Source organism: Balaenoptera ricei, chromosome 19 (genome assembly GCF_028023285.1).
Source record: "Balaenoptera ricei isolate mBalRic1 chromosome 19, mBalRic1.hap2, whole genome shotgun sequence".
In the NCBI taxonomy this organism is placed as follows: Eukaryota; Metazoa; Chordata; class Mammalia; order Artiodactyla; family Balaenopteridae; genus Balaenoptera; species Balaenoptera ricei.
The window spans coordinates 2791028-2818617 of record NC_082657.1 but is presented as its reverse complement, the minus strand read 5'-3'; the positions used below and the strand labels follow the sequence as shown (position 1 = coordinate 2818617).

Sequence of the window (27590 nt, the reverse complement as noted above, 5' to 3'; positions counted from 1 at the left end):
CGTGTTAGGGTGTGCACACTGCATTTTTCCCCATTAATTTATGTTAAACGTTGTATGCTCTTGTACTTGAAGTGTACCTTTTATTTTTGATCTAATTTGACATAGTCTTCTTTAGTGTTTAGCCCCCTTATGCTTATATAATTGTTGACACATTTGGAATTTAGTATATTTTCTTGTCTTCTATTCCTTTTCTACCATTTTTTGAATAAACTAAATACTTTGTAATATCATTTTTCTTTAACTTAGTTACATTCTTTTATTCTTAGAGTGGTTGCCCCAGAGAGTTCAATATTCATCTTTCACCAGTAGTTGACCTGAGATTACATCCAGACTTTACAATCAATGCAAGAACCTTGAAACAGTTGTTTCATTTACTTTCCTTTCATCCTTTATGTTATTGTTTTCATATTTTACTACGTATGTTATAAAGTCCAGAAGATGTTGTTGTTGTCAAGGGTTAATATTCATTCACATTGATTCACACACCAGCTACCTCTGTGCTTTTTCTTTCCTTCTGTGCGGCTATACTTTCATCTGAAAAAGTTTTTGGATGGTTTTTAGTGGTTGTATGTCTGCTGGCAATAAATTCTGTTTTTAAAAGTTTAAAAATTTACGGCTTTATCGAGCTAAGATGGACAAATAAAAATTGTTCATGTCTAAGTTGTACAAAATGATTTTTAAAGCTATTCAACATTATTTAACACACATACACTTTGTGAAATGATCACTGCAGTCAAGTTAATGAACATACCAATCACCTCATGTAGTTGACTTTGTGTGTGGTGAGAACATTTAAGACTTACTCTCTTTGCAAATTCCAAGAATACAACAGAGTATTATTAACCATAACCACCAAGGTGTGCATTACATCCCTAGATATTATTCATTGTGTAATGGAAATGTGTACCCTTTGACTAACATCTCCCATTTCTTCCACCTCCCGGCGGCCGCTGGCTACTCAGCATTTGATTGGAAATCTATTTTTCCTTCATTTTTAAAGGATATTTTCACTGGACATAGAATCTAAGTGGCAGGGTGTTTTGTTCTTTACAGCATTGTGAAGATGTCATTTCATTTTCACTTTTAAAAAATAGAATTAGTAAACAAAACTGTGCGTGACTGGTTGTTTAGAGAATGAAATGAGGGTAACAATTCATGGTATATAGGAAGTGCTTAGTATTGTTGATGTAAATAATAAACAATCTATAATAAGATTAGAAGACTTTTTTTGGAGCCAAACTGAGGACTATAGCCTGGGAAACAGCCTCTCAGTAGCTGTGAGGGGGATCTCCAAAGAGGTAAAGGAGGGGCCAGGATATATGATTTTTTTTTTTTTTTTGGTTAGGAAATACATGCAGTCAAGCATACATCTTTGTAAAAGAGGACTGCTAATCACAAAGAAAGGTCTCTCAAGTTGATTTTAGTGTTTATCTGTATATGGGAAGATGCAAGAGTCTGGGGTCATTGAAATTCTTCCTTAGATATGCATTTCACTATGTAGGAGCCTGAAGGTGAAAGCACAGAAAGCTTCGTCCTGTTTTTCCCATCCTGAATTCCCTTCAGTGCACTGATGGTGGGCGACTGCAGGGGGTTGAGACTTAACCCTTCCTATAACTGGATGATGAGCCAGAGCCACACTTCATGGTTAAAGCAGATGTACAATGTACGTGTGACAGGCCCGAAGACAGGCTGTTCTAGCTAACGTCAAGTTCAAGCCAAATCATGTATCATCCAGAAGGACCTCCCTATACCTCACGATGTGAACATTTCTTCCATCAGTATCGTTTTTCCTTCTCCTTAGAGCTGAGGTCCTCATGTCTGTCCAGTGCTTTTCTAGGCACTGGTGGTACAGCCTAGGACAGGCAAGGTCTGTGTTCAAAGCGACTTGACATTCATGTGGAAGAGAGAGAGGGAGAGAAATAAGCCACACAAACACAGGGAGCAGGAGGTGCTGTGAGGAGAAAACAGAACACGTGGCTAGATTAGATAGTCTTGAAGCAGGTGCAAGTCATGGTTCATGGTCTTAGCTGTCTATCTTCTACAGGTGCTATTCATTTTGTGGCTGTAAGCGTTCTTGAGTGAAGCTGGAAACCTTGCGTGTTGGGCCAGATGACTTCTTCTCTTAGCGTCTTTGTAGATGATGGCTCCAGTGATAAGCTGCTGTCTCACCTGATGGGCTTGGATCGGTATCAGCTGGAGGATTTCAAACTTTGTGTCCAGTCCCCACAGCTGCTGCCTGAGAACGTCCAGAAGCTCTCCTGGGCAAACTTGAAAGCCATCAGTCCCACTAACCTGCTCTGTCTGTTGAAAGAACACTTATCAGTAAGGCAGATATGGGACGTGACCCTCCGCATCTTTGAGCACATGAAGCTGACTTCGCTATGTGAGCAAATGAGAGCAGAGATGAATGGTGAGTGGGTCTGTGCGGGGGATAGCTTCCTGGTGCTCGTGGGAGCCGGGTGGTTGCTGTTGGAGTTTTATGGGGTCCTTCCAAATTGCTGGTCTCCCCCCTAAGAAAGACTCTCCCTGACGGGAATGAAAGTTTAAAAGTATAAAGGCTGTGAAAGTTTGGAGCTCTAGCCTCGGAGGGGATGGTGATCAAAAGCAAGAAGAGGGAATTGAAACATGCATATTTAGTTCTGTTCCAAGGCTGCTTTTGAAAATGCAGATTTGTGCCAATGCAATTGTTGCATTAGGGGATGATTTGCTCACCATGGGAATTTCATGTTTGCTTATGCATGATTTTTTCCAAAGAGGTAAATGCAAAAATCCCACAACGAAACTGTACCCGGCTGTAACATTCATTTATTTATTGTAATATTATAGCATTTATTGTAGCATTGCAGTATTTATTGTACTAGTCATGTGTTTCACAGTTAGTTAGCAAGTATAAAACTGTGCTACCATTTTAATTGTTTGTCTTTTTTTTTTTTTTTTTTAGAAATTCACGTTCTTTTATTTATTTATTTATGACTGTGTTGAGTCTTCGTTTCTGTGCGAGGGCTTTCTCTAGTTGCGGCAAGTGGGGACCACTCTTCATCGCGGTGCGCGGGCCTCTCACCATCGCGGCCTCTCTTGTTGCGGAGCACAGGCTCCAGACGCGCAGGCTCAGTAATTGTGGCTCACGGGCCCAGTTGCTCCGTGGCATGTGGGATCTTCCCAGACCAGGGCTCGAACCCGTGTCCCCTGCATTGGCAGGCAGATTCTCAACCACTGCGCCACCAGGGAAGCCCAATTGTTTGTCTTTTTAAAACGTATCACGGATCTCATTTTTCATCTGGTTTTTGCCCGCAACTTTACCTACTGCAGAGAGTTTTAGGAATGCGTATGTCACTTTCTGGCAGACCTGGCTGCCTCTGAGACCTGTAGAAATTAATAACTTTTGCTGGTGCCTGTTACAAGCCAGGCACTAATCTTAATGCTTTCTGTGCATTGGTACTGACTTTTCACACTCTCATAAGAAGGGGGTTCTGTTATTCCTGTTTTACAGACAAGGAAACTGAGGCACAAAGCTCAAGTAAATTGCCCAAGGTCACAGAGGTGGGATGTGAAGCCAGGCAGTGGGTGTCCAAATCCTCTGTGCTTGACCATGTACTGCTTCTCTTGCCCTAGAATGAGAGCATGAGTTCAAGGAATGGGATGGGAGTTGGCAACATGAAGTCTTCCCCATCAGAGCTTTGGGCATTGGAGGTTCTGAGTCACAGGAATTCAGGCTTCGAGCATCTTCTGGGCAGGACGAGGGGATGGGGACTCGATTTCCCTGCATCTTCAGTTCCATCTTCCTCTCCTCCCCTCTCCCCATCATAAATCCCTTACATATGGTTGTCTGGAATAGGCAGATGTTGAACAGAGAGCTTGGGAATGGGATCTAGAATCCTTAAATCCCATTTGGCAATTCCAGAGAGAGACATTGGCACAGAGGAGAATTGACATTAAAGAAGAACTTCCTTCCTGGCCACTGGTCCTAATTGGCAATGTCAATGCCCTGCTTGAAGCTGCATCACAGGAGCCCCTTTTCCCCAGTCCTTACCTGGTTCCCACCTGGCCTTCTAAAGGGGTGGGGCTTGCAGAAGGTACCTCCTAAGCAGGAGGAAGCCCTAGATCATACCCATCCCACAGCAATGTGGGAGATGATATAAAGGGACCAGTGGACAGGTCAGGATAACTGATGCCCCCATCAGCTCCATCTTCTAGGAAACATGGCACAGTGAGAGTTTCTATACTTGAACGGTGCTGTGGCAGAGGGATTTGTGAGTGAGTCTGTGAATGCACATGTTTATAGGCACAAGTGTGCTGTCTTTTAGGGACTACGGGTTTAAGAGTTCAGGTTTTAAGAACAGAGCTGGATTCAAAGGCTGGTTCCACGTCACCAACTGTAACCCAGGACAAATTATGTACCACTGGGCCCCATTCTCTCTTATTGAAAACGGAGCTAGCTGCACCTAACTGAGTTTCTAGGGTGAAAACTTATAAGGCGTTGGGTGCAGTGTAGATTCTCAATCATTTGTTCATCTTTGGGACAGTTTTTCTCTTAACAGTATCACCTTCCCTGGTGGTTTCCAGATCCTACATCATCATTGAGAATGATGCCAGACAGGCAGTATCAGAACTGGGAGGGTCTTTACCATCTCACTGTACACACTCTCCACCCAACCAAGACTAGTTCATCAGATCTGGGAGAAGGGGTGGATCTTTAGTTCAACAGGCTTCCATAGATGGCCAAACGGAAGTGAGAACTGGGATTTTTTTTTTTTTTTAAGAAATTAGATTTAAATTCCAGGCTGTTCATTTGGAACAGCCCAGCTCTTTTTTTTTTTTTATACTTTCTGATTTTTTTTTTTATTTTAATTTTATTGGAGTATAGTTGATTTACAATGTTAGTTTCAGGTGTACAGCAAAGCGATTCAGTTATACATATACATATATTCATTCTTTTTTTAGATATTTTTCCCATATAGGTTATCATAGAATAGTGAGTAGATTTTCCTGTGCTATACAGTAGATCCTTGTTGTCTATCTTGTGTGTATGTCAATCCAAAACTCCTCAATTTATCCCTCCTCCCCAATGTTCCCCCTTTTGGTAACCATAAGTTTGTTTTTGATAACTGTAAGTCTGTTTCTGTTGTGTGGATAAGTTCATTTGTACCATTTTTAAAAACATTAGATTCCACATATGAGTGGAATATATATGATATACGATATATGTTAATTTGATATTGATATTTGATATATGATATATGTCTTTCTCCATCTGACTTACTTTACTTAGTATGGTAATCTCTAGTTGCATCCATGTTGCTGCAGATGGTATTACTTCATTCTTTTTTATGGCTGAGTAATATTCCATTGTTCATATGTACCACATCTTCTTTATTCCTCTGTTGATGGACACTTAGGTTGCTTCCATGTCCTGGCTATTGTAAATAGTGCTGCAATGAACATTGGGGTGCATGTATCTTTTTGGATTATGGTTTTCTCCAGATATAAGCCCAGGAGTGGGATTGCTGGATCATATGGTGCACGGGGAGACATGGAAGGGGTCCTTTAGTTTTTGAGAATAGGACTTTCTGAGTGGTTATGTGAAACACATCAGGAGGCTGGGGTTAGACCAATTCTCAGTGCTTTTCTTCCATGGCATTTTATTTCCAAAATATTAGAGTGGCTTCCGTGTGCTGGCATTGCTGTGCACACTTGGGGTACATCAGTGAACAAACACAGGTTGGCTACCGGTCTCCTCCTCCGGTGTGGGGAGACAGGTAATGGATGTGATGAATAAGTACATTATAGGGTGTGCTAGAAGGTGACAAATGCAATGGAGAGTGGAGGGAAGTGCGGGTGGGGTCTGCCTAAGGTGTGTGCTGGAGGAATCAGGTGCAGTGTTAATCAGGATCATCAGACACTACTGAGGCACTAAGATTTGAGCAGAGACTCGGAGGGGAGGGAGTGAGCCAAGTGGATATTGGGGTTGGGGGGAGAGCATTCCAGACAGGAGGCTGGCTGGATCCAAGGCCCCCAGGCAGGGATGTGCTTTTAATGTGTGCTGTGGTCTTTGCAAAGTAGCATGTTTCCAAAGTAGCTGGGTTGATGAGGCTTGAAGGTAATGATTTTCAGTCTCTTCAATTCCAAGTCTGTAAGAGAAATGGTTGGTTCTACTAAGACCATCCATCATTATTAACTTGTTTTTCAGCCAGGGGAAATCTCACTACCCCATCATCACTGTTTTATTTCAGAGATGGCACAGGTATGGGGACCCCAAGATCCAAACCAAGAAGAACCAGAGATGCTGGAAGAAGAAACAGGTTTGCCTACTACTTTGTGATGATTACAGACAAATTGCTTGATGGAACATTCATTTTATGGGTTCCACATTTGCCACCTCCTTTGAAACTGTCTTCAATTTATAGTCTGCCAGAAACTTGACAATCTGTTCTTCCAGCTGCCTACTGAGGAATAGGTTACCATAAACTGGACATTTCCTCTGGGTCCCCTCCAAGGTCTGAGATACCAGTGTCTGTTTCTGGACTTTGTGTTGCATTAATAGTTATATGTATTCTTTACACAATTTTTAAAGGTTGCACTCTATTTACAGTTATTACAAACTATTGGCTATATTCCCCATGTTGTACACTACATTCTTGTAGCCTATCTCACACACAATAGTTTGTACACCCCGGTCCCCCACCCTCTCTACTGCCCCTCCCTGCTTCCCTTTTGCCACTGGCAACCACTAGTTTGTTCTCTATAACTGAGTCTGCTGCTTTTTTGTTACTATCACTAGTTTGTTGCATTTCTTAGATGCCACATATAAGTGATATTGTATAGTATTTGTCTTTCTCTGTCTGACTTATTTCACTGAGCATAATACCCTCCAAGTCCATCCATGTTGCTACAGGGGCAAGATTTCTTTCTTTTTATGGCTAATAATCCATTGTGTATATGTACCACATCTTCCTTATCCATTCATCTGTTGATGGACACTTAAGTTGCTTCCATATTTTGGCTATTGTGAGTAATGCTGCGTAGCTGTATTTTTTTGTATTGGTGGCCCCATGGAGATTTTTCACATGGACAAACTAATACCTACTGTGATGGAACAAGTTAAGTTGCATCAAAGAAATACATGCTGTACTTGTGTATAATCCAAAAAGAATCACAGAAAATGCAAAACTTGCAATGAAAATCATTGATCCTTTGCCCAACCCTGGACTTCAGTTCTGTGGAATCAACCACAGCCTCTCTTGGCTGCCACTTTGGCTATTTATTTCTATGTTCATAAGTGATTAACGTATACTGCCATTTCTTAGGTTTTCAATCAATTATCTGCTGACTCATCATGGCAGGTAAGTATCTCTTCTCATTTATCCTCCAATAAAAGTATGATTTGGAGGACCAGGCATTGAGTGTCATGTGGATATAAGTCAGTGCTGAGCCATGTAATTAATCAGGATTACATGCTATATTCATTTTCTAGGGCTGCTGTAATAAACTAACACAGACCGGGTGCTTAAATAATAGAAGTTTATTTTCTAAGTGCTGGAGAGAAAATGTCCAAAACCAAGGGGTCAGCAGGGCTGTGCTTCCTCCAGAAGCCTGGGGAGAGAATCGGTCTTTCGTCTTTCCAGCTTCCTGTGGCTGCTGGCATTCCTGGGCTTGTGGGAGCATCACTTCAATTCCCACCTCTGGGGTCACGTGGCCTCCTCTTTTGTCTCGGAATTCTGTCTGCCTCTCTTTTATGGAAATACATCTGATTGCATTGGGCGCAATCCAGGATAAACTTCTCCTCTCAAGGTCGGTAATCACATCTTTTGTCACATAAGGTTCTGGGGATTCAGATGTGGATATATCTTTTGGGGGGTCACTGTTGAGCCCACTACACATGCCTTTATGGGGGAACCATTTTCTATTTTTAAAAATTATTTATTTATTTATTTTTGGCTGCGTTGGGTCTTCGTTGCTGTTCGTGGGCTGTGTCTAGTTGCAGTGAGCGGGGGCTACTCTTTGTTGCGGTGCGTGGGCTTCTCATTGCAGTGGCTTCTCTTGTCGCGGAGCACAGGCTCTAGGCACACGGGCTTCTGTAGTTGTGGTGCGTGGACTCAGTAGTTTTGGCACTCGGGCGCTAGATCACAGGCTCAATAGTTGTGGCACAGGGGCTTAGTTGCTCTGTGGCATGTGGGATCTTCCCGGACCAGGGCTTGAACCCGTGTCCCCTGCATTGGCAGGCGGATTCTTAACCACTGCGCCACCAGAGAAGCCCCCGTTTTCTATTTTTGTTTGAGGTAATAATTGCTTTGTTTTGGTTTAACTTTCTATGCAACTACCATTACATCATCCCAAAATTCTTTGGGAAGCATAATACCATCAAACATATCAAGGAATCAGTTGGCTCCCTTGTCATAATTTCTAGACAGTTTCCAGAAGCCCCATACCCTTCTCCATTCCATATCGGTTGCCACGTAGCTGCCATCCTGGGACTCCATTTAATCTTGAATTCCACTTTCTTTTTTCTTTTTAAATTGAAGTATAGTTGATGTACAATGTTGTGTTACTTTCAGGTATACAGCACAGTGATTCACGTATATATATCCATTCCTCTGTTGATGGACATTTAGGTTGCTTCCATGTCTTGGCTATCATAAATAATGCTGCAATGAACATTGGGGTGCACGTATCTTTTCAGATTATGGTCTTCTTCGGATATACGCCCAGGAATGGGCATATGGTAGCTCTATTTTGAGTTTTTTAAGGAACCTCCATACTGTTTTCCATAGCGGCTGCACCAATTGACATTCCCACCAACAGTGTAGGAGGGTTCCCTTTACTCCACACCCTCTCCAGCACTTATTATTTATAAATTTTATAGAGTTATTATTTATAGATTTTTTGATGGTGGCCATTCTGGCCGGTGTGAGGTGGTACCTCATTGTAGTTTTGATTTGCATTTCTCTCATAATTAACAATGTTGAGTATCCTTTCATGTGCCTTTCGGCCATCTCTTTTGCCTCCCTTCCGTTTTAGCTCACAGAAGAAGATACAGAGAGAAGATGAGGATGAAAATACTGGTTCTGTGGGACAACATTCCTTGGCCTGATGACCATATATATCTCCACAGCACGGTGGAGCAGGAACACAAATTGCTGAGGAGTCTACTGCGTCCTAACGGGGCTGGAGCCCAGCCACTGCCGATCGTACTGGAGGGCCTGGCGGGCGTTGGGAAGACCACCCTGGCAATGAAGGTCATGCTACACTGGGCAGAGGGCATACTCTTTCAGCACCAGTTCTCCTATGTTTTCTACATCAGCTGCCATAAAGTGGGAGAGATTGTGAACACCACCTTTGCTGGCCTGCTTTCCCGGGACTGGCCTGACTCTCAGGTCCCCATCGAAGAGTTCAGGAGTCATCCCGAGAGGCTCCTGTTTGTCATTGATGGCTTTGAAGAAATGACTGTGTCTTCCAACTTGTACGAAAGCCCGCCCTGTACAGACTGGTACCAGCAGCTCCCACTGGCCAGAATCCTAGTCCACTTGTTGAAGAAGGAGTTGGTTCCCACAGCTACCTTACTGATAACGACCAGAGACTATGGTAATCGAGATCTTAAAAATTTGTTAGTGAATCCATGCTTTGTTGTCGTCTCAGGGTTCACAGAGGGAGACCGGGAGGAGTATTTCATCAAGTTCTTTGGTGACCTAGACAAAGCTAATAAAATCTTGAATCTGATAAGAAAAATGGAAACTCTATTTGATTCCTGCTCTGCCCCCCTGGTGTGCTGGACTGTGTGTTCCAGCCTGAAGTGGCAGACGGCAAGTAATCCTTCTTTCCGGCTGGCCACACAGACCACCACCAGCATCTATGCCTATTTTTTCTGCAGCTTGTTTGCCATGGCAGAGGTGAGCTTGTCAGATCAGAGCTTGCCAGAACAGTGGAGAGCCTTGTGCTGTCTGGCTGCAGAGGGGATGTGGTTCTCAAACTTCACATTTGCAAAAGAGGTCATGGAACAAGGGCATCTGGAAGCCTCTTTTATTGATTCTCTCTTGAGGTTGAATATTCTGCGAAAGGTCAGTGACTGTGAAGAGTGCATTTCTTTCACTCACCAAGGTTTCCAGGCATTTTTGGGGGCCATGTTTTATGTGCTCTGGGGAACAAGAGGATCCCTTGGTGGTCCCCCAAAGCATCAAGAGATGAGGGTGCTCCTGAATGACGCCTTTGCCAACACAAACTTCTATTGGCATCAGATGGCTCTTTTTTTCTTCGGTCTTTTAAATACAGACCTAGCAAGAGAGCTAGAAGATACGTTACACTGTGAAATGTCTCCCAGGGTAATGGACGAATTATTAGATTGGGCAGAAGGGTTGGAGAAGTATGATGCTGTCTCAGTCCACTTCGAATTCCTACAGTTTTTCCAGTGCTTGTGTGAGACTCAGGACGAAAATTTTATAAGGCAGATTTTGAATCACCTCCTTGAAGCTGATCTCGACATTCATGGGTATCAGCACCTCCAGGTTTCCTCCTTTTGCCTAAAGCACTGTCAAAACTTACGTAAGCTGAGGCTCTCTGTCAGCGGTCCCATCCTTGAGATGAAATTGACTTCTGCCTCGGAAACTCTGGAGTGAGTAATGCAAAAACCATCCCTTCCCTAAGTTTCTCTCATCTTCACAGGCTCTGCCCAAGTTCTTCCATGAAAAACTGGGGGGTCTGTGGTTGTGTTATCAATGGTTATGATTGACCAAACATTCTAGATCAGCTCCAGTCTGTGAGAACATTTTCCTTTAGGTGTCATGGAGGGTTCACTGGGTACTCAACTCATCTACTTAGAGGTAGATTTTATATCTCAGGCACTGTGTGTTGAAGGTTTATGTGCCAGGCATTGTACTATAACATCTACTTGTGTCAAACTGGTGTCCATAACTTAGTGGAGGGGGATCTCTTATTGTTATTCAGAGATGAGAAAACTGCAGAATAAAAGCACAATTTTCTTAGTCAATGTGACTATTAAGTAGCCCAGCTCCCTTTCAGAGCTCCAGAACTTAAATAAAATGCTGTATGCCTCTCCTTTGAGCATACATTGGAGCCAGGGTGGGACCGATGGTGTCAACAAAATCTTAAAAGCTTGTTCTGATGAGTTTGTCCCTTTGTCCTCCTGGAAGAAGAACCTTAAAAATACTTGAGCTAATTTTGGTTCTTCTCCTACGACCTTATCCCATCACTGACACTTCTGGCTTCTGAGCTGGAAGATAAGGAAACCTGACTGTTCTGCTACTTATTTCAGGTCCCGGGAATGTTTTCTAAATTCTTATCTTGAGACAGGAGCTGCTGTTCATGTTCTCAAATCCTTTCCTGTTTAACCCTCAAATCTATAAGAAGCACCAGTCCAATTTGGATTGAACAAGTTAAGATTTTTTTTTTTAATTAATGATACTAATGTTATTATTTCTGCTTTTAATTTTATTTATTTATTTGTTTATTTATTTATGGCTGTGTTGGGTCTTCGTTTCTGTGCGAGGGCTTTCTCTAGTTGTGGCAAGCGGGGGCCACTCTTCATCGCGGTGCGCGGGCCTCTCACTATCGCGGCCTCTCTTGTTGCGGAGCACAGGCTCCAGACGCGCAGGCTCAGTAATTGTGGCTCACGGGTCCAGTCGCTCCGCGGCATGTGGGATCTTCCCAGACCAGGGCTCGAACCCGTGTCCCCTGCATTGGCAGGCAGATTCTCAACCACTGCGCCACCAGGGAAGCCCTCTGCTTTTAATAAGTTAAGATTTTGAGTAGACTAATTTCTTTGTGTTCACCCACATTGGAATATTAGTAAGACGCTTGGTTTGGGAGTCTGGGGTAATTAATGTCCAATACATATAGACTATCATTTGTCCTATACTGGAATCCCTAAAACTTAAATAGGGGACTTGATTTAGGTAGCATTCACTGTTGGGTCATGTGAGTAAGTGCCCTTACTATAAGTGATTTTCTAAGGATCATCCCATTTATTATGAGAATTAATGCCCAGACAACATCAGTCCTCACTTCATTCATGATCACCCTAAGACTTAAGGAAGTTTAAGACCTTCCCTAAAGTTCATAACAGATCTTCTGATGTTGGGTTATGTCTTACTTTTCTACAGCACAGCTTCTTACTGCTTTTTCTCCTCAGTGGTTTTAAACTCTGTATATCAGTATTAACTGGGGTGTTAAACACATGAAAGCACAGGCATGTATACACAACACACATACACACATACAAGTACACTTAAGGTTGGAAACAACTACTTTAACCAGTTACAATTCTGGACTTACGGAGTAGAACTTTATATCCTCCAGGTGCTTTCAGAATATATTCTTTGTTTTACTTCCCTCATATCATCTGAGATAAAAAAATTTAATTTCTGACTGTATTGCTCTTTTATTCTTAACATTGAGAGCCTACTGCATCAGGGAAATTCTAAATAATTAGAATTCTAATAATTCTAAGATCTAAATATTTGCATGAATCTTCTTTAATCATCACAAAATCCTATGAGAGTAAATTTTACTAGGCACATTTTGGAGATAGAAAATTGGAGCACAGAGATTCAATACTAGGAGGCAGAGCTCTGAATCTGTTTTAAGTCTATTTAACTTTAAGTCTGAACTCTTAAGGAGTATACCTGTGGTCCGCCTCACTTATGTGGTTGCTTTCCTCCAAAAAGAATTGTTAAGGATTGTGGGAATAAAACATCTGGTGTTGTGCGAACTATGCTTTTTTGGTTACACATTTTCATATTCAGAGCTCCAGTGAGTCTCTTTTGTTAAGGTCTTTTCTTGCCTCCTGTAGATCATATTCTGGGTGTTGGTTGAGTTTCATTTACTCTCATCAGCCTTCTCTCTCTCCCTTACCAAGGACAGGGGTTGGCGATTTCAGGAAACATCAGTGGGAGGATATTTGCTCTGTGTTTTGCAATGGGAACATGAGAGAGCTGGACCTGAGTAACAGCAAGCTTAATACTTCATCTATGAAGGAACTCTGTTATAAGCTGAGAAATCCAAGGTGCAAACTCCAAAAACTGACGTAAGTGTGAGACTCTCACGGTTTGAAGAATACAATAGGAGGATAACCCACTTTTTTTTTTTTTTTTGATGACAGCCGTGAGTTATCTATTGGCCAGAAAGTAAGCTAGGTGTGCAGGAGAATAAAATAAAGAGACTTACATTCATGAAGCTGTTACTTAGGCAAAGTAGATTGAAATTTTTTAAAATGGCCATCTTCTGCGGCAGTAGGTGGCAAGTTGGTCAGAAGGGATTTGACCATTCTAGAGCACATTGTTTTAGAGCCATTAACAACTCAATTATTGTCATGAATATGGCGTTAGAATTCAATTAGTATATGACATTCCCTTGTAAATGGCATCCTGTATTTCTGCTTGGTTTATTTGAAGCTGAACCTTTAATAGTTTAGGTATCACAACAGCAACTCAGATAGGGGGTTCTGGCATCACCTCTACAGAAAGTTGTATAGTGTGATTTTCTGAGAGGAAATAACCAGAAAACATAGAAGATGGGATATTTAGTGTACCATTGTGAAACTAAAAGTGATGATTCAAAAATAAATAAATAATTCATCTCATAATTTTAACTAAAAAAGGGCAATCTATCTTGCACTAGAGATACATGTAGACAAACTACTTTTTCCTTAAGACATTTAAGGTGGACTGCTTTTTGAGCCAAATATGAAGGAATAGAAAATTTCTAGGGCATGGTAGGGGCAAAGTGTTTGAAAAGAGCTAAAGGTATGTGGAGTCCATGAGACGTGCTCTGTGTCTTAAGGAAAGGTAGATCATTTGTGGTACAGCATTTATTCATTCGATACATATTTATTGAGCATCTGTTATCTGTTCTGAGGTTATAGCAGTGAACAGAACAGGTAATTCTTGCCTTCATGGAGCTTACATTGGGTTGGAGAAACAAACTTAAATAATCAGGATGGTATATGAGATGGTGACGTCTCCTAAAGCAGAAGGAAATCAGTTCAGCAACTCAGAAAGGGTGTGAAAGAGGGAAGCTTTGCACTTTTAGATAGGGGAGACCCCCTCTGCCTTCCCTATCTACCTGAAAGATATTTGAGTAAAGATCTATACATTGGATATGAAGCATAATTTGGGATTGAAACTTAGTGGTCCTATAGCATGCTACAAGTAGAAATGACAGATTCTCAAATCTCGCTCAAAGATAGGGAAGAATTAGCAGGTGGAGGTCGACCTTGAGGGAGAAGCCAGGGAAGAAATTAACTGATAAAGGACACTGCCAGTAGTACTTAGAGTGGAATTTGAGATGGAATTTGGTCAGATGTTCTGGAGTCTAGGACAACTAACTCTATCCTACTCTCCCTCCACCTTTCTCAAGGTCATGCCTCAAGGTCATGCCTCAAGGTCTAAAAATCAGGTGCAGGCACTGATTCAACAAGTTAAGAGCAGAAGAGTTGACAATGATGTTTGTCCTCAGACTTCTGTGTTGAGTGAACCAGATCAAATACACGGGTGGCAGGCTTAAACAGCCTTCGACGTCCTTTTCCTTTCTTTCTTTCTTTCTTTTTTTTTTCTTCTATTTTCATTCTATAACTTAGTTCTCAAGATAAGGAGAAACAAGTTCAAGAAGAAAACGAGAGAGTTGTTCTCACCAGTCCTCTCTGGGTTGGTGTGGGATGGGTGGTCGCCTCCCTAGAAGAGTGTCGGCAGCCCCAGGACATCTTACATTAGATCTGGGGAGGAGTGGGGAGAGGATGGATTCCTGACTTCATACATCCAACTGAGCTTAGTGATCATGTTTGAGATTGCCTTTTCAACATTTTAGTACCACGACTCAAATAAATTTTTGGACTCCTCTTATGTTTTTTTTTAACATCTTTATTGGAGTATAATTGCTTTACAGTGGTGTGTTAGTTTCTGCTTTATAACAAAGTGAATCAGTTATACATATACATATGTTCCCATATCTCTTCCCTCTTGCATCTCCCTCCCTCCTACCCTCCCTATCCCACCCCTCTAGGTGGTCACAAAGCACTGAGCTGATCTCCCTGTGCTATGTGGCTGCTTCCCAATAGCTATCTATTTTATGTTTGGAAATAAATTTATTTATTTATTTTTGGCCACTTTGGGTCTTTGTTGCTGCACGTGGGCTTTCTCTAGTTGTGGCGAGCAGGGGCTACTCTTTGTTGCGGTGCGCGGGCTTCTCATTGCGATGGCTTCTCTTGTTGCAGAGCACGGGCTCTGGAGCACAGGCTCAGTAGTTGTGGCCCATGGGCTTAGTTGCTCCGTGGCATGTGGGATCTTCCTGGACCAGAGCTCAAACCCGTGTCCCCTGCATTGGCAGGTGGATTCTTAACCACTGCACCACCAGGGAAGTCCCTCCTCTTATGTCTTGTACATCATCCTTGAGGTTGTGTACATGTGTGTTAGAAAGGAAAGATGAGGAAGCAGGCTTCTCTCCCAAAACTTTCTCACTGCCTCTCTTCCTCAGGTGCAAATCGATGTCTCCTGTGAAGATTCTGAAGGAGCTTGTCATCGTGCTTCATGGTAACCACAAGCTGACCCACCTGGATCTGAGCTCTAACAACCTAGGAATTACTGTGTCCAAGATGATTTTTAGAACTTTGAGGCACTCAGCCTGCAACCTCAAGTATCTGTGGTAAGTCTTTGCTCTTCCAGATCTGTCCCCAAGATCACGCATAGGTTTGATGATTCATTGGGAGGACAGGAGTTAACACTGCAGAAAAAGAAAACAGAGAAAGACTAGCAAAGAGGGAAAAAAACGCATGGGTGTAGAGAAGTTGTTCTCAGATTTTAACGTATATCAGAATCACTCAAGGGGGCATGTTAAAACACAGATTCCTGGAATCCACCCCCAGGATCCAGCAGGTCTATTGAGGGGCCTGATAATTAGCATTTCTAATAGACTCTGAGGTGATGCCGGACTGTGGACCACACTTTGAGTAGCACTGACTTGAAAGGGCATAGCCGTCTTGTCTTTGAAAGGATGAGAAACAGGGAGAAATCAGCTCTTGTTCATGGAGCAAGGGGGTCTCTAAACAAAGACCACTCTTCTCAGGAGTAACTGCCTATCCTGGGGCCTCTTCGATAGGTTGGAATCGTGTGGCCTCACCCCTAGGGTTTGTCATCAGTTCTTCATGGAACTCAGCAAGAACTCAAGTCTGAAATTCCTCAGCCTGGGGGACAATGATCTCTGTAATGCTGAGCTGAAAAGACTGCAGGGGCCCATTGGGGTGTCCAAGTGCCCCCTGAAGGAGCTGTCGTAAGTCCTCCTGCTTTTTCAGAAATACTTTCTTTGCACGTTTGAGTGGCAGCGTGGGGTTGGCAGTGGGACTGGGTTTTGGGAGCCTTGGGGGTCCCCCTGTTGATCCCCCATCCCACTGGCACAGTTCTTGTCATCTTCATTCTTCTTACCATTCTCCTTAGGGCTCCGTCTCAGCCAGCTTTGCCTTCACCTTGATCTTGGGCATCTCGACCATCAGCTTCTTTTGTATAACCTGCTTAGGCTTCTGCCAGCCTCCTCTAAACACAGTGGTTTTCAGCGAGGGCCAGTTTTGTCCCCACTGGGAACATTAGGCAGTGTCTGGACACAGGCTTGTTTTCCAGCTTTGGGAAGGGGAGGACGCTCCTGGCATCTAGTGGGTAATCTAGTGCTCCTGGCATTGATCAGGTATGATCAGTATCCTACGGTGTACCGGAGGGCCCCCTATAATCAAGAATGATCTGCCCTAAAGGTCGGTAGGAATGAGAATGAGAAATCTTACCTTTACCCACATTATTCTCCTCCATGAAGATTATGTTCCTTATCTAATTTAACCTTTCCATGATTTTGAGTCCCAGATGTATGGCCCAAGGGACTGAGAGTTTGAGAAGGAGATAGGAAACCGGACATAGCTGTGGCTCACCTTGCATCTTCACCTCCCACAGCCTGGAGAAATGCAACCTGTTGGCGGCCCACTGTGAGGACCTGGCCTTGCTTCTCATCAGCACCCAGGGAATGACTCGACTGTGCCTGGGAATTAATCAGCTCCAGGATGATGGTGTGAAGCTGCTGTGTGCTTCCCTGACTCACCCCGAGTGTGTCTTAGAGAGACTGGTGTAAGTTCCTCCTCCTTCGGTGTCTGGAAATGACCCTCCGTGGGGTTAGGCATTGAAGAAGACAGTGGCTCCTTCATTCGGGATCCAGTTATGTCATTGAAAACTAACATTCACGGAACAGTTATCAATGTGCTAGTCATTGCTCTAAACATAGATTCTGAGTAGCACCCCCAAATTTGTTGAATCAGTCTCTGGAGATTGTGACAAGAAATTCAGTTTTAACAGGGACCTCAGGAAATTTTTTAAAAATATTTATTTATTTATTTGGCTGTGCCGGGTCTTAGTTGCGGCATGTGGGATCTTCACTGCGGCATGCTGGATCTTTAGTTGTGGCATGTGGGATCTTTTTTTTTTTCCTTTAATTAATTTTTATTGGGGTATAGTTGCTTTACAACGTTGTGTTAGCTTCTACTGCACAGCAAAATGAATCAGCCATACATATACATATATCCCCTCCACTTAGGACACTACAGTGCATTAAGTAGAGTTCCCTGTGCTATACAGTATGTTCCCATCAGTTGTCTATTTTATACATAGTATCAATAGCGTATAGGTGCCAATCCCAATCTCCCAATTCCTCCCACCCCACCCCTTTCCCGCTTCATATCCATACATTTGTTTTTTACATCTGTCTCTCTATTTCTGCTTGGCAATTAAGGTCATCTATACCATTTTTCTAGATTCTACATATATGCGTTAATATACAATATTTGTTTTTCTCTTTCTGACTTACTTCACTCTGTATGACACTCTCTAGGTCCAAAAAAAATTCTTTGTAAAATTTTAGAAAGAACTATGTTACGCATTCATTTAAAGCCGTCCATTATATAACCTTAATTTTCTGTCACTTAAGCTTAGCATTGCTTGCTTAAACCGTTTCTTGTTTATTTTGTCAATCCTTTTTCTAGTCTTCTCCCTACCTTAAGCTATTTCAAGTGTTTATCTTACTAGACTCATTGAAGGGAACAACTCTTAGATATTGTAATTCTCTTGGTTTCGGTTTTATTTTTATTTCTGCTTTTTTATTGCTTTATTCATCCTACTTTCTTTACAGATTCCTTTAATTCTGATATTCTTCTTGCTTTGTGAGTTGAATGTTTCATTATTCTTCCTCCATATTCCTTCACGTTTTTTGTTTTCACAGCTTTGTATGAATAATATGCAGGATAAAGCATTCCAAACACCAACACCACGGCTCTGGAGAGGATTCAGGACACCATCTTCCCTGGGGCTTGGACGCCACCTTGGGGGCGGGGGGTGCCAAGCATGGCGGATCAGGCTGCCAAGAGCAGGCCGCGCGCCTGCCGGCTCCTCGCGCTCCCCGGGGCCGTGCTGGCGCCCTCGGGAGGTGGGCCCCGTGTCTCATGTGGGATCTTTTAATTGATCTTTAGTTGCGGCATGCGGGATCTTTTAGTTGCAGCATGCGGGATCTTTCAGTTGCAGCATGCGGGATCTTTTAGTTGCGGCATGCAGGATCTTTTAGTTACGGCATGCGGGATCTTTCAGTTGCAGCATGCGGGATCTTTTAGTTGCGGCATGCGGGATCTAGTTCCCTGACCAGGGATGGAACCCAGGCCCCCTGCATTGGAAGCACTGAGTCCCAGCCACTGGACCACCAGGGAAGTCCCAGGACCCCAGGAAATGATGATGCTTTAGTCAGCTGATCTCTGAGCTCCTATCTCCAGATACAGAGCTGGCGCCAAGGTTGGGGGTGGTTAAGATAGACAAGCTTTTTGCCTGTGTGGAGGATGCAGTTTTAGGAGTGAGATACAAACAACAGCAATAGTTCAGATATGAAAAAAAAAGTGGAATGAATAGACAAGAAATAGTGGTGGGATTGGTTTCTCCTCAGGTATTCTCCCACCAGCCTACCTGAGGAGGTGACACTTGAAGCAGAGACTTGAAGAAAGTCGGGGAGGAAGCCACAAGCAGAGAGAAGGGATAGGAGGGCAAAGGCTCTGAGGTTCAAATGAGCTTGGAGGTGTTGTACAAGGAAACTAGTATGGCCGGAGTCCTGTGAGAGGGGATAACGGGAGAAGATGAAGCTGGAGAGGCAGCAAGATGCCTGAATACGCCCAGGCAGGGTAGGATTTTGTGTTTTGTTTGGAGGTTTGACTGACAGTGAGGTACTCTGAAAGATCACCCAGGCTGTTCTTGAAGGATGGACTATAATAAGGGACAAAAGTTTGAGAAGAAGCAAGTGCCTGTACCCCAGGCAAGAGGATAAGAGAGAGCTGGCTTGGATGAGGTGTAGGACTTCAGGGTATATTTGACGATAGATCCATGGGAACTTCCTGATGGGTTAGGGGTGGTTTAGGAGGGAAAGGAAGCAAGAACACCTCCAGGTGATGGGCTTGGGCTGCTGGGTGAAGACTGGCTTGGGTGTGAGGAGTTTGGATTGGGACATAGGAGAGTGGAATGCCTGTGAATTAACCATGCAGAGATGTTACCAGAGCAGGTGTATATAAGACTGTAGGACTCAAGGGGATCGATGGGTAGGGATGAGAGTCCACATGCAGTGGTGGATGCCAAGCTGATTACAGAGATATTTTCTTCTCTAGCTACACTCTGCTTCTTGGGGGCAGGTGTGGAATAGATGGAGAGTTGAGTTTTCCTGGGGTTGGATATCATTCGGGTGAGTATAAAAGACTGGAAAAGGCCAAGGTCCTTAGGTACATCCAAGGTGGTGATTACAGTGAAAGGCCATGGAGTCTGAACAAAGAAACCAATGATTAGTACTCGCCTAGCCCTAAGCCTCAAAGAACCAGAATGTTAATAGGCCATTAATACATATATAACAAGAACTAATATTATACATGTTCAGTTATGCTAATAATATATTATAAAATAATAATTATACTTACACCATATACTTTAATATATTACATTTACTATGATGTATATTCATAATAATAATTTATGCCATATACTTTATGTTATTGTTTTTGGCCATGCCCTGTGGCTTGCGGGATCTTAGTTTCCTGACCAGGGATCAATCCCAGGCCACAGCAGTGAAAGCACCAAGTCCTAACCACTGGACCACCAGGGAGTTCCTCCATATACTTTCATATAGTACATTTACTATGATATATATTAATATTAATAATATACAATAAGATGATACATAATATAGCCTATTATATATTATATAACTATTATATGTAATATATATTTATGTAATAAATATGTTATATAATAACATGTATTACATATACCTGTTATATAATACCTGTAGATCTATTATATAATTACATAATATAATACCTAATATATAAATAGATGTTAGATAACTGTTATAATAAACCTGTGATCTGATATATAACATCTCTATTACATATCTCCTATAACCTGTACTGCACCCTTGCCAAGTGCTGCCCCGTGCTTCTATAACAGACCGTAGTCCCACTTCAGAACGGAGAAGATGAAGGCTGAAGGGAATAACACAGCTCACCTAACAACACCTGGTAACGGCTGAGTGGCCTTTGAACCCACATCTGACTGGCTGCAGCACCTGGGGTTCATCCTCAGCTGCCTCAAAGCTATTTAAAATATTTTCCCTTCATTTAACATTTTTACTTAAAAATTTAAAAAAATTCTTACATTAAACTTTATCTTGTTGACACGTAGGAAGCTGCACATACTTAATGTATACAGTTCGGTGAGTTTGGGGATAAATACACACTGTGAAACCATCACTACCATCAAGGCCATGAACATATCCATCACCTCCCGAAGTTTCTTCCCACTTCCTTTATTATTACGTTTTTTGGTGTGTGGTAACATTTAACATAGGCTCTTACACGGTTTTAAGTATACGATGTAGTTTTGTCAGCTGTAGGCATGGTCTAGGCGGTATAGTAGATCTTCAGGAATTAGTTATCTCCCGTAACTGAAACTTTGTATCCTTTGACCGTCATTCCTTTATTTTTTTTAACCCAATCATGACTGACTAGCACATTCTTGGTGTGCGCATTGCACAAAAATGGACCGAGAAAGGATAAGTATGCACAGATACTCGGCACGTCCTGGACTCAGGTCTAGGGAGACCCCGTGGGTGACCTGGAAGGAGGGGAATCACTTTGGGCTGCTCTCCTGAGCGTCTGTGTCTGCGGTTCTGACCCCACAGGCTCTGGTCCTGCCAGCTTGGTGCACCCAGTTGTAGATATTTGTCAGACGCTCTCCTCCAGAATAAGAGCTTGACACACCTGAATCTGCGGAAGAATAACCTGGGAGATGAGGGAGTGAAGTTTCTGTGTGAGGCCCTGAGTCGTCCAGATTGTAACCTGCAGAACCTGAAGTAAGTTTCATCCACTTCCCTCTGGGTTAGTGGCTGAGAGGAGAGTCATGTGACTTGACCTGAGGTCCAGATGGGGTTTGCGTCCTGGGCGTGGTAGCCAGTCCATAGAGGGGCTGGTTTTGCTGGAGGTGGGGGCGTGTGGGTAGGTGTTGGTGCTGGAGGGGAAAAGATGGCAAGGCTGTTAAGGACCAACCACAGTGGTCTTGGGGGTCACCAAGACCACCCCACGGGTTTGATGATTCACTGGGAGGACTCAAAGAACTCAGCATACAGTCGTGTTCGTGGCTGTGATTTATTATTTATTCTGTGAAGGGAAATAGCAAAATCAGCAGAGAGAAAAAGTTGCATGGGTTGAGGTCCAGAGGAAACCAGGTATAAGCTCCCAGGAATTCTCTCCCAGCGGAATCACCCAAGACACACTGCATTCTCCCAGCAAAGAGTTGTGGCAACACACGTGCAAGGCCGTCCACCAGGGACGCCCATGACAGACTCGACGCTCAAGACTTTGATTGGGCGCTGCTCGTGTGGACACCTTCTGCCCAGCACATATCGAGAGTCTAGGCTTCCACGGGGAAAGCAGGGGTTCAGCATAAACCACGCTGTTTGCACAGCTTAGGCACAGTGAGTCACTCTGAGCAGAGAATCGGGGGAACTCTCCTGAAATCCAAGTTCCCAGATGGCAGCCAAGGGCCAAGCTAGCCTTGCCAGCAGGGCTTTCTGTGGACAAGGGCCAGGGATGCGAGGCTAGCTCTTTTCTATACAATGTGCTATTCCGTGTCTGATACAGAAGTCAGAAGTCTCCGTAGTTTGCCAGTCATAATGGAAGTGATTTTGTATATTTGTCACTTTTTTAATCCTTCCATAGGCCTTTGTGCATATATACATTTTTATAAACTCAGCATTTATTAACATGAAAATGTCCACCCCGAACAACATATCTGAGACTATTCCACATCCATACATAACAAGGTTAACCTTTTTATGACTACATAGTAATCTGTTGAATGAGTATTGTATTTATATAATAAGTACTCTGGTTGTTTCCAATCTTTTGGAATAGTTATAAAAGTTATGCAGTGTATCTGTGTACCTGTATCATTTTGGACATATGTAAATATACTTGTAGAATAAGTTCCTAGAAATAGAATAGCTGGATCAAAGGGTATCTGCAATCAAAAATTTTTATTATTTTTTTGTTGGGCCATTCTTAAAATTTTTTATTGGAGTACAGTTAATTTACAATGTTGTGTTAGTTTCAGGTGTACAGCAAAGTGAATCAGTTATACATATATTCACTCTTTTTTGATTCTTTTCCCATATCGGTCATTACAGAGTATTGAGTAGCGTTCCCTGTGCTGTACAGGAGGTTCTTATTAGTTATCTGTGTTATATATAGTAGTGTATATATGTCAATCCCAATCTCCCAATTTATCCCTACCCTCCTTTCCCCCCTGGTAAACATAAGTTTGTTTTCCACATCTGTGACTCTATTTCAGTTTTGTAAATAAGTTCATCTGTACCATTTTTTAGGATTCCACCTATAAGCGATATCATATATTTGTCTTTCTCCGTCTGACTTACTTCCCTCAGCATGACAGTCAAAATTCACACACGTTGCCACATTGTCCTTCGCTATATAACACTGCCACCAGCCAAGAGCACCTTTTATCCACACCTTCACATATAGTGTTGCCAAACCTCCTTGATCTTTGTCAATTTGAGAGGTAGAAAAATGATGGCTCAACCTATTTTTATTCTTCCATGGAAATACTGAAACTTAGGCAAAAGTAGACAGAGTAGTATTTAATCTACTCCATTACCCGACTTCAACAAGTATTGATTCACAGCCAATCTCCTTTCATCTAAACCCCCAAGCTTATTTTGGGTCCAGGCCCAAGGGTCATGTACCTTCCTTGGTAAACTCAAAGTCCTTGTATATTTGCATCCTGTGAATAAGAATGGACTTGAGCAGCTTTCAAATGTTGAAAACCATTTGTGTAAACTTCCAAATGAAAAACCTTTTGATAAAACTTGACTATTTTTTTTCCTATTGGGTTTTTGGGTTTCTTTTCCTACTGACTTGTAGGCATTCTTCGGTAGGGAAATGGAGCCCTTTTGGGTATAATTTACATAGGTTGTTTATCTTGCTGGCAGTTCCCTTAGGCTTGGCTCTTGAGAGTTTTAACCATGTGGATATTTTTCATGAAGCCAAACTTTTCCTTTTATGTCTTAAGGATTTTTGCCTTATGTACACCTCCCACTTAAGGTGGCACTCTTTAATTATTTCATGTCTCTCTCCTCCCCTTCTGTGTATCTTAGTTTCTCTGTGTGTCTCTGTTCTCTTTCATCTCTGTGTCTCTCCCTTTCAACTTGCCCCTCCTTTAATTCTCTCTTTCTCTCTCCAAGTGTTTACCTGGATTACTCGTCTTGAACTTATTTGGTATAATAATTCATTCTCAGGAATTTAGATCTGCCCTTAAGTGAGAGTCCTGCTGTCTTTTTCAGCTCAACTGTTGAGCTCAAAGGCTGAAAAACGTGTTCTCTGTTAGCAAAAGAGTCTGGGTGCTCTGGTGATCAGTGTCACAGAGAGAAGCCCTTCACATAGACAAGCCTGTCGATGGCCTGGGGAGGGAGGGAGAGGCCTCCATGGCTGTTCCTTCTACTTTCTTCCTTTCACAGGTAAATAGATCACCCAGGGGTTCAGACCTCCCAACCAGCACCCTCCTCTTTCTAGGGCTCAGGAGAAGAAGTCTGGTTTTGGCATCTTTCTTCCTTAGAAGAAAGTGAGGTGTCTGAAATACACGGAGACTAAGGATTCAAGGATTACTTTTCTCTCTTTTGTATGTTTTTTTATTTTGCAGCTTGTCAGATTGTTCTTTCACAGTGGAGGGCTGTCGGGAGCTTACTCACGCCCTCAAGTACAATCATAATGTGAAAATTCTGGATGTTGGGAAAAATGATGTTCAGGATGATGGGGTGAGAGAGCTGTGCAGGATTCTGAAATGTCCAAGTTGTGCACTGGAGACGCTTGGGTGAGTTGATACTTTTCTTTTTTTTTTTTTTTTTTTGGTTACTTTTTATTCTGGTAATATATTGAATTTACAGAAAAGGTGCAAAAGTGGTACAAAGAATTACCATTAACCTTATAACTAGAGTCAGCGATAGTTTACATTCTACCTGAAAGATTTATTCTATAATCTCTCATCTCTCTCATCTATCTGTATCTATCTCTGTCTCTCTATCATCTATGTATACATCTATTATCTATGGATATATGTATCAATCCCTATCTACCTACCTACCTGTCATTATTTATCTATTATCTATCTTTAGCAAGAGTCAATGTTTTCCTTTTTGTGGGAAGTCCCCTGTGTCTACTCTTGGGCTGGGGAGGGAATAATAAATGGTTCCTTGTCGGCAGGGGGGTTGGTTAAGAAGGTGGGAAATGATGGACATGTTCTCCTTTTAAAAATATCTTTTGCTTGGCAATAAGCTCCAAGTTTAGAGAAAGTGTTTAACTCTCATTAGCCCCATCCTTGATCTATTGTAAATATTATTTCTTTTAATCAGTACATTTTGGAGAGTAGGTCCCGAGGAGGGAGACAGTGTTACATGCTTCCTACCCTGAGAATCTTTCCTGTCTAAGGGGAAGGCTGATTTTTAACCACAATGTGATGCATTTGCTCAGCAAACTGAGATGGCTTAGCCTCAAGTAATAGGATGTTTGGTGAAATGTGGCTCAAATGATAGCAATTTTTCACATAGGCAATGGCTCTGGTTGTTCTCACAAACTGCCTAGGTGCTTGGGGAAAACTGTACTGAGGAGCTTAGGCCTTGAGCCTTGAAACTTGAGTTCTTGCCCCTGAAAAGAAGGGGGGGAAAGCTCTTGGCAAAGGGTGACAGCATATACAAGGGCTCAGAGGTGGATGTTGCAGGGAAATTTAATAACATGTGGTTGGAACCGAGTGATGGGTGTAGGGAAAGGGGATAAGACTATGTAGGAAAAAATTCTGTAGGGCAAGGTATCGTTTGAATGCTTACTATGTGCTTGGAAACGGGAAGCACGTTACAATCATCACTTCATACTCCAGCATGGAGGTATGAGGAGGTTGCTACTTTTATACCCATTTTACTGAGGAGGAAACTGAGTCAAGGAGCTCATTTAGCTAAATAAAGATGGGGACAGGAACCTAGTCCAAAAGCCAATTCCTTTTTCTTCCAGCTTTATCGAGATATAATGGATACATAACATTGTGTATGTTTAAGGTGTACAACCTTCGGATTTGATACATTTATCTATTGCAAAATGATTACCACCCTACATTAGGTAACACCTCCATCCCATCACAGAGTTGCCCTTTCTTTTTGGTCGTGAGAACATTTAAGATTTATGCTCTTAATAACTATCAAGTATATAAAACAGTACTATTAACTATAGTCACCATGCTTTACATTTGATCCCCAGAATTTCTTCATCTTATAACTGGAAGTTTGTACCTTTGGACCAATATCTCCCTTTTCCCCCTTCCCTCATCCCTGGAAACCACCATTCTACTCTGTTTCTTTGAGTTTGGCTTTTTTAGATTCCACATATAAGTGATATCGCACAATAATTGTCTTCCTCTGTGGAAAGCCTGCTATTTGTGACATGGATGTAATTTGAGGACATTATGCTAATTGAAATAAGTCAGAGGCCATTTGTTTTTCACCACATTTCTATCCTTCAAGAAGCATCTTCAGGTGCAATATTCTTTATCCTGCAGGTCAAGGAGAAGCCACAAGATTTATACAAGTCAATCAGGGTCATAGTTATGCTTTAAAAATAATGAGGTCTGGTTTTAAGCCCTCTCTCTATCTAAGCTCTCCTCCCCAGAGGCAGAAAACAGTAAAACATCTGCCAAAAGTTACTGCATTGTCTTCAAGGATGAATTCTTTCCTGATACTCGGTTCACTTCCATCCAGCCTCATTCTCCAGTGTTGTAGCCTTAAAGCAGCTCCCTGCAGGTCCCATATTTGTGTACACTGGGTTCCATCTTTACCATCTAGACCAGGGTTTCTCAGTCTCAGCACTACTGATATTTCGGGCTGGGTAATCCTTGGTGGTGGCAGGCTGTCCTGTGCACTGTAGGATGTTGAGCTGCATCCCTGCATCACTCTACCCACCAGATGCCATTAGCACCTCCCCAGTCTTAAGACATCACCAAATCTCTGGGGGGAAAAATCACTCCTGATTGAGAAACACTGGCCTAGAAGACTGAAGGCACAACATTAAAGGAACACAATCAAGGTCAATGATATATAATACAGTGGTAATAGTGGTAAAAGCCCTGCTGGGGGTGTTAGACCTGAGAGGGTGGTGCACACCTGTTTGACACTGGAGCCCGTGTTTTTCTCATCATGCTCTTCCTGTCCATCAAATGGTACCTTTATCCTGAAGCATCCCCTGGAATCTACCCAACCTCTTCCAACCTACGGAAATACATCCCTTCCCTCTACTCTTTGCGCATCAAATTTTGCATGAATAGCCACAGACCACATTTCTTTATAGACTTAGATGGAAATTTCCACTGTGTTAAACTGATGTAATACATTTTGTCACTTTCGTTTTTGTATTCCTAGTAGCTAGCCAACTATATTTTTAGATTTTTGTATCGTTACATTTAGAAATAAGATGGAAAAAGTGTAATGAAGGGGTAGTAATGCTATTTTAGTCCTTTCCAGGGCCTTTTAAATGAACGCATCCACTTTATACTAAAATTGTTTCTTTCACATTCGGGCAGGCTAAACTTCAGTTTATCCTCATCTGTCAAATGGGGTTTAAGATGTCCTCTACCTTTTATAGGATTGGTATATGGATTAAATGAGTTAGGCATCAGCACTTGGAAAAGTGTCTGGCATGTGTTAGCCAGTCTGTTTCCGTAGTGTATTTCCCCCTAAATCTTGAATCACTTTTATTTCTAATTTCTCAGTCTTGGAGGACCATCTTTCACGCTTCTGTCCCACCCACCCCTAGGTTGGAGAAATGCAATTTGACACCTGATTGCTGCTGGCCTCTGTCCTCAGTTCTCAGAAGCAGTAAAAGCCTGGTTAATCTGAACCTTCTAGGGAATGACCTGGGGCCAGAGGGAGTCAACACGCTGTGGACGTCCTTGAAAAAATCGACGTGCAAACTACGGAAACTCGGGTAA

At 42.4% G+C, this 27590-nt stretch overlaps 1 protein-coding gene across 1 annotated transcript; it reads left to right on the top strand.

The window, feature by feature from the left end:
- The first annotated feature begins 1814 nt into the window (after nucleotides 1-1814).
- Nucleotides 1815-27590, top strand: NLRP13 (NLR family pyrin domain containing 13). The gene is made up of 10 exons (XM_059905389.1): nucleotides 1815-1867; nucleotides 2085-2410; nucleotides 6231-6299; nucleotides 9016-10603; nucleotides 12866-13033; nucleotides 15478-15645; nucleotides 16935-17105; nucleotides 21232-21402; nucleotides 24264-24434; nucleotides 27416-27590. The coding sequence occupies exons 1-10, from the start codon at nucleotides 1815-1817 to the stop codon at nucleotides 27588-27590; spliced, it is 3060 nt and encodes a 1019-aa protein (XP_059761372.1).

Excerpts from the sequence above, each read along its gene's own strand:
- NLRP13 (XM_059905389.1), top strand. The coding sequence starts at position 1,815 with ATGTCTGTCCAGTGCTTTTCTAGGCACTGGTGGTACAGCCTAGGACAG. Across the intron at positions 1,868-2,084 it reads TACAGCCTAGGACAGGCAAG|CTGGAAACCTTGCGTGTTGG; the intron begins GTCTGTGTTCAA and ends TCTTGAGTGAAG. Across the intron at positions 2,411-6,230 it reads AATGAGAGCAGAGATGAATG|AGATGGCACAGGTATGGGGA; the intron begins GTGAGTGGGTCT and ends GTTTTATTTCAG.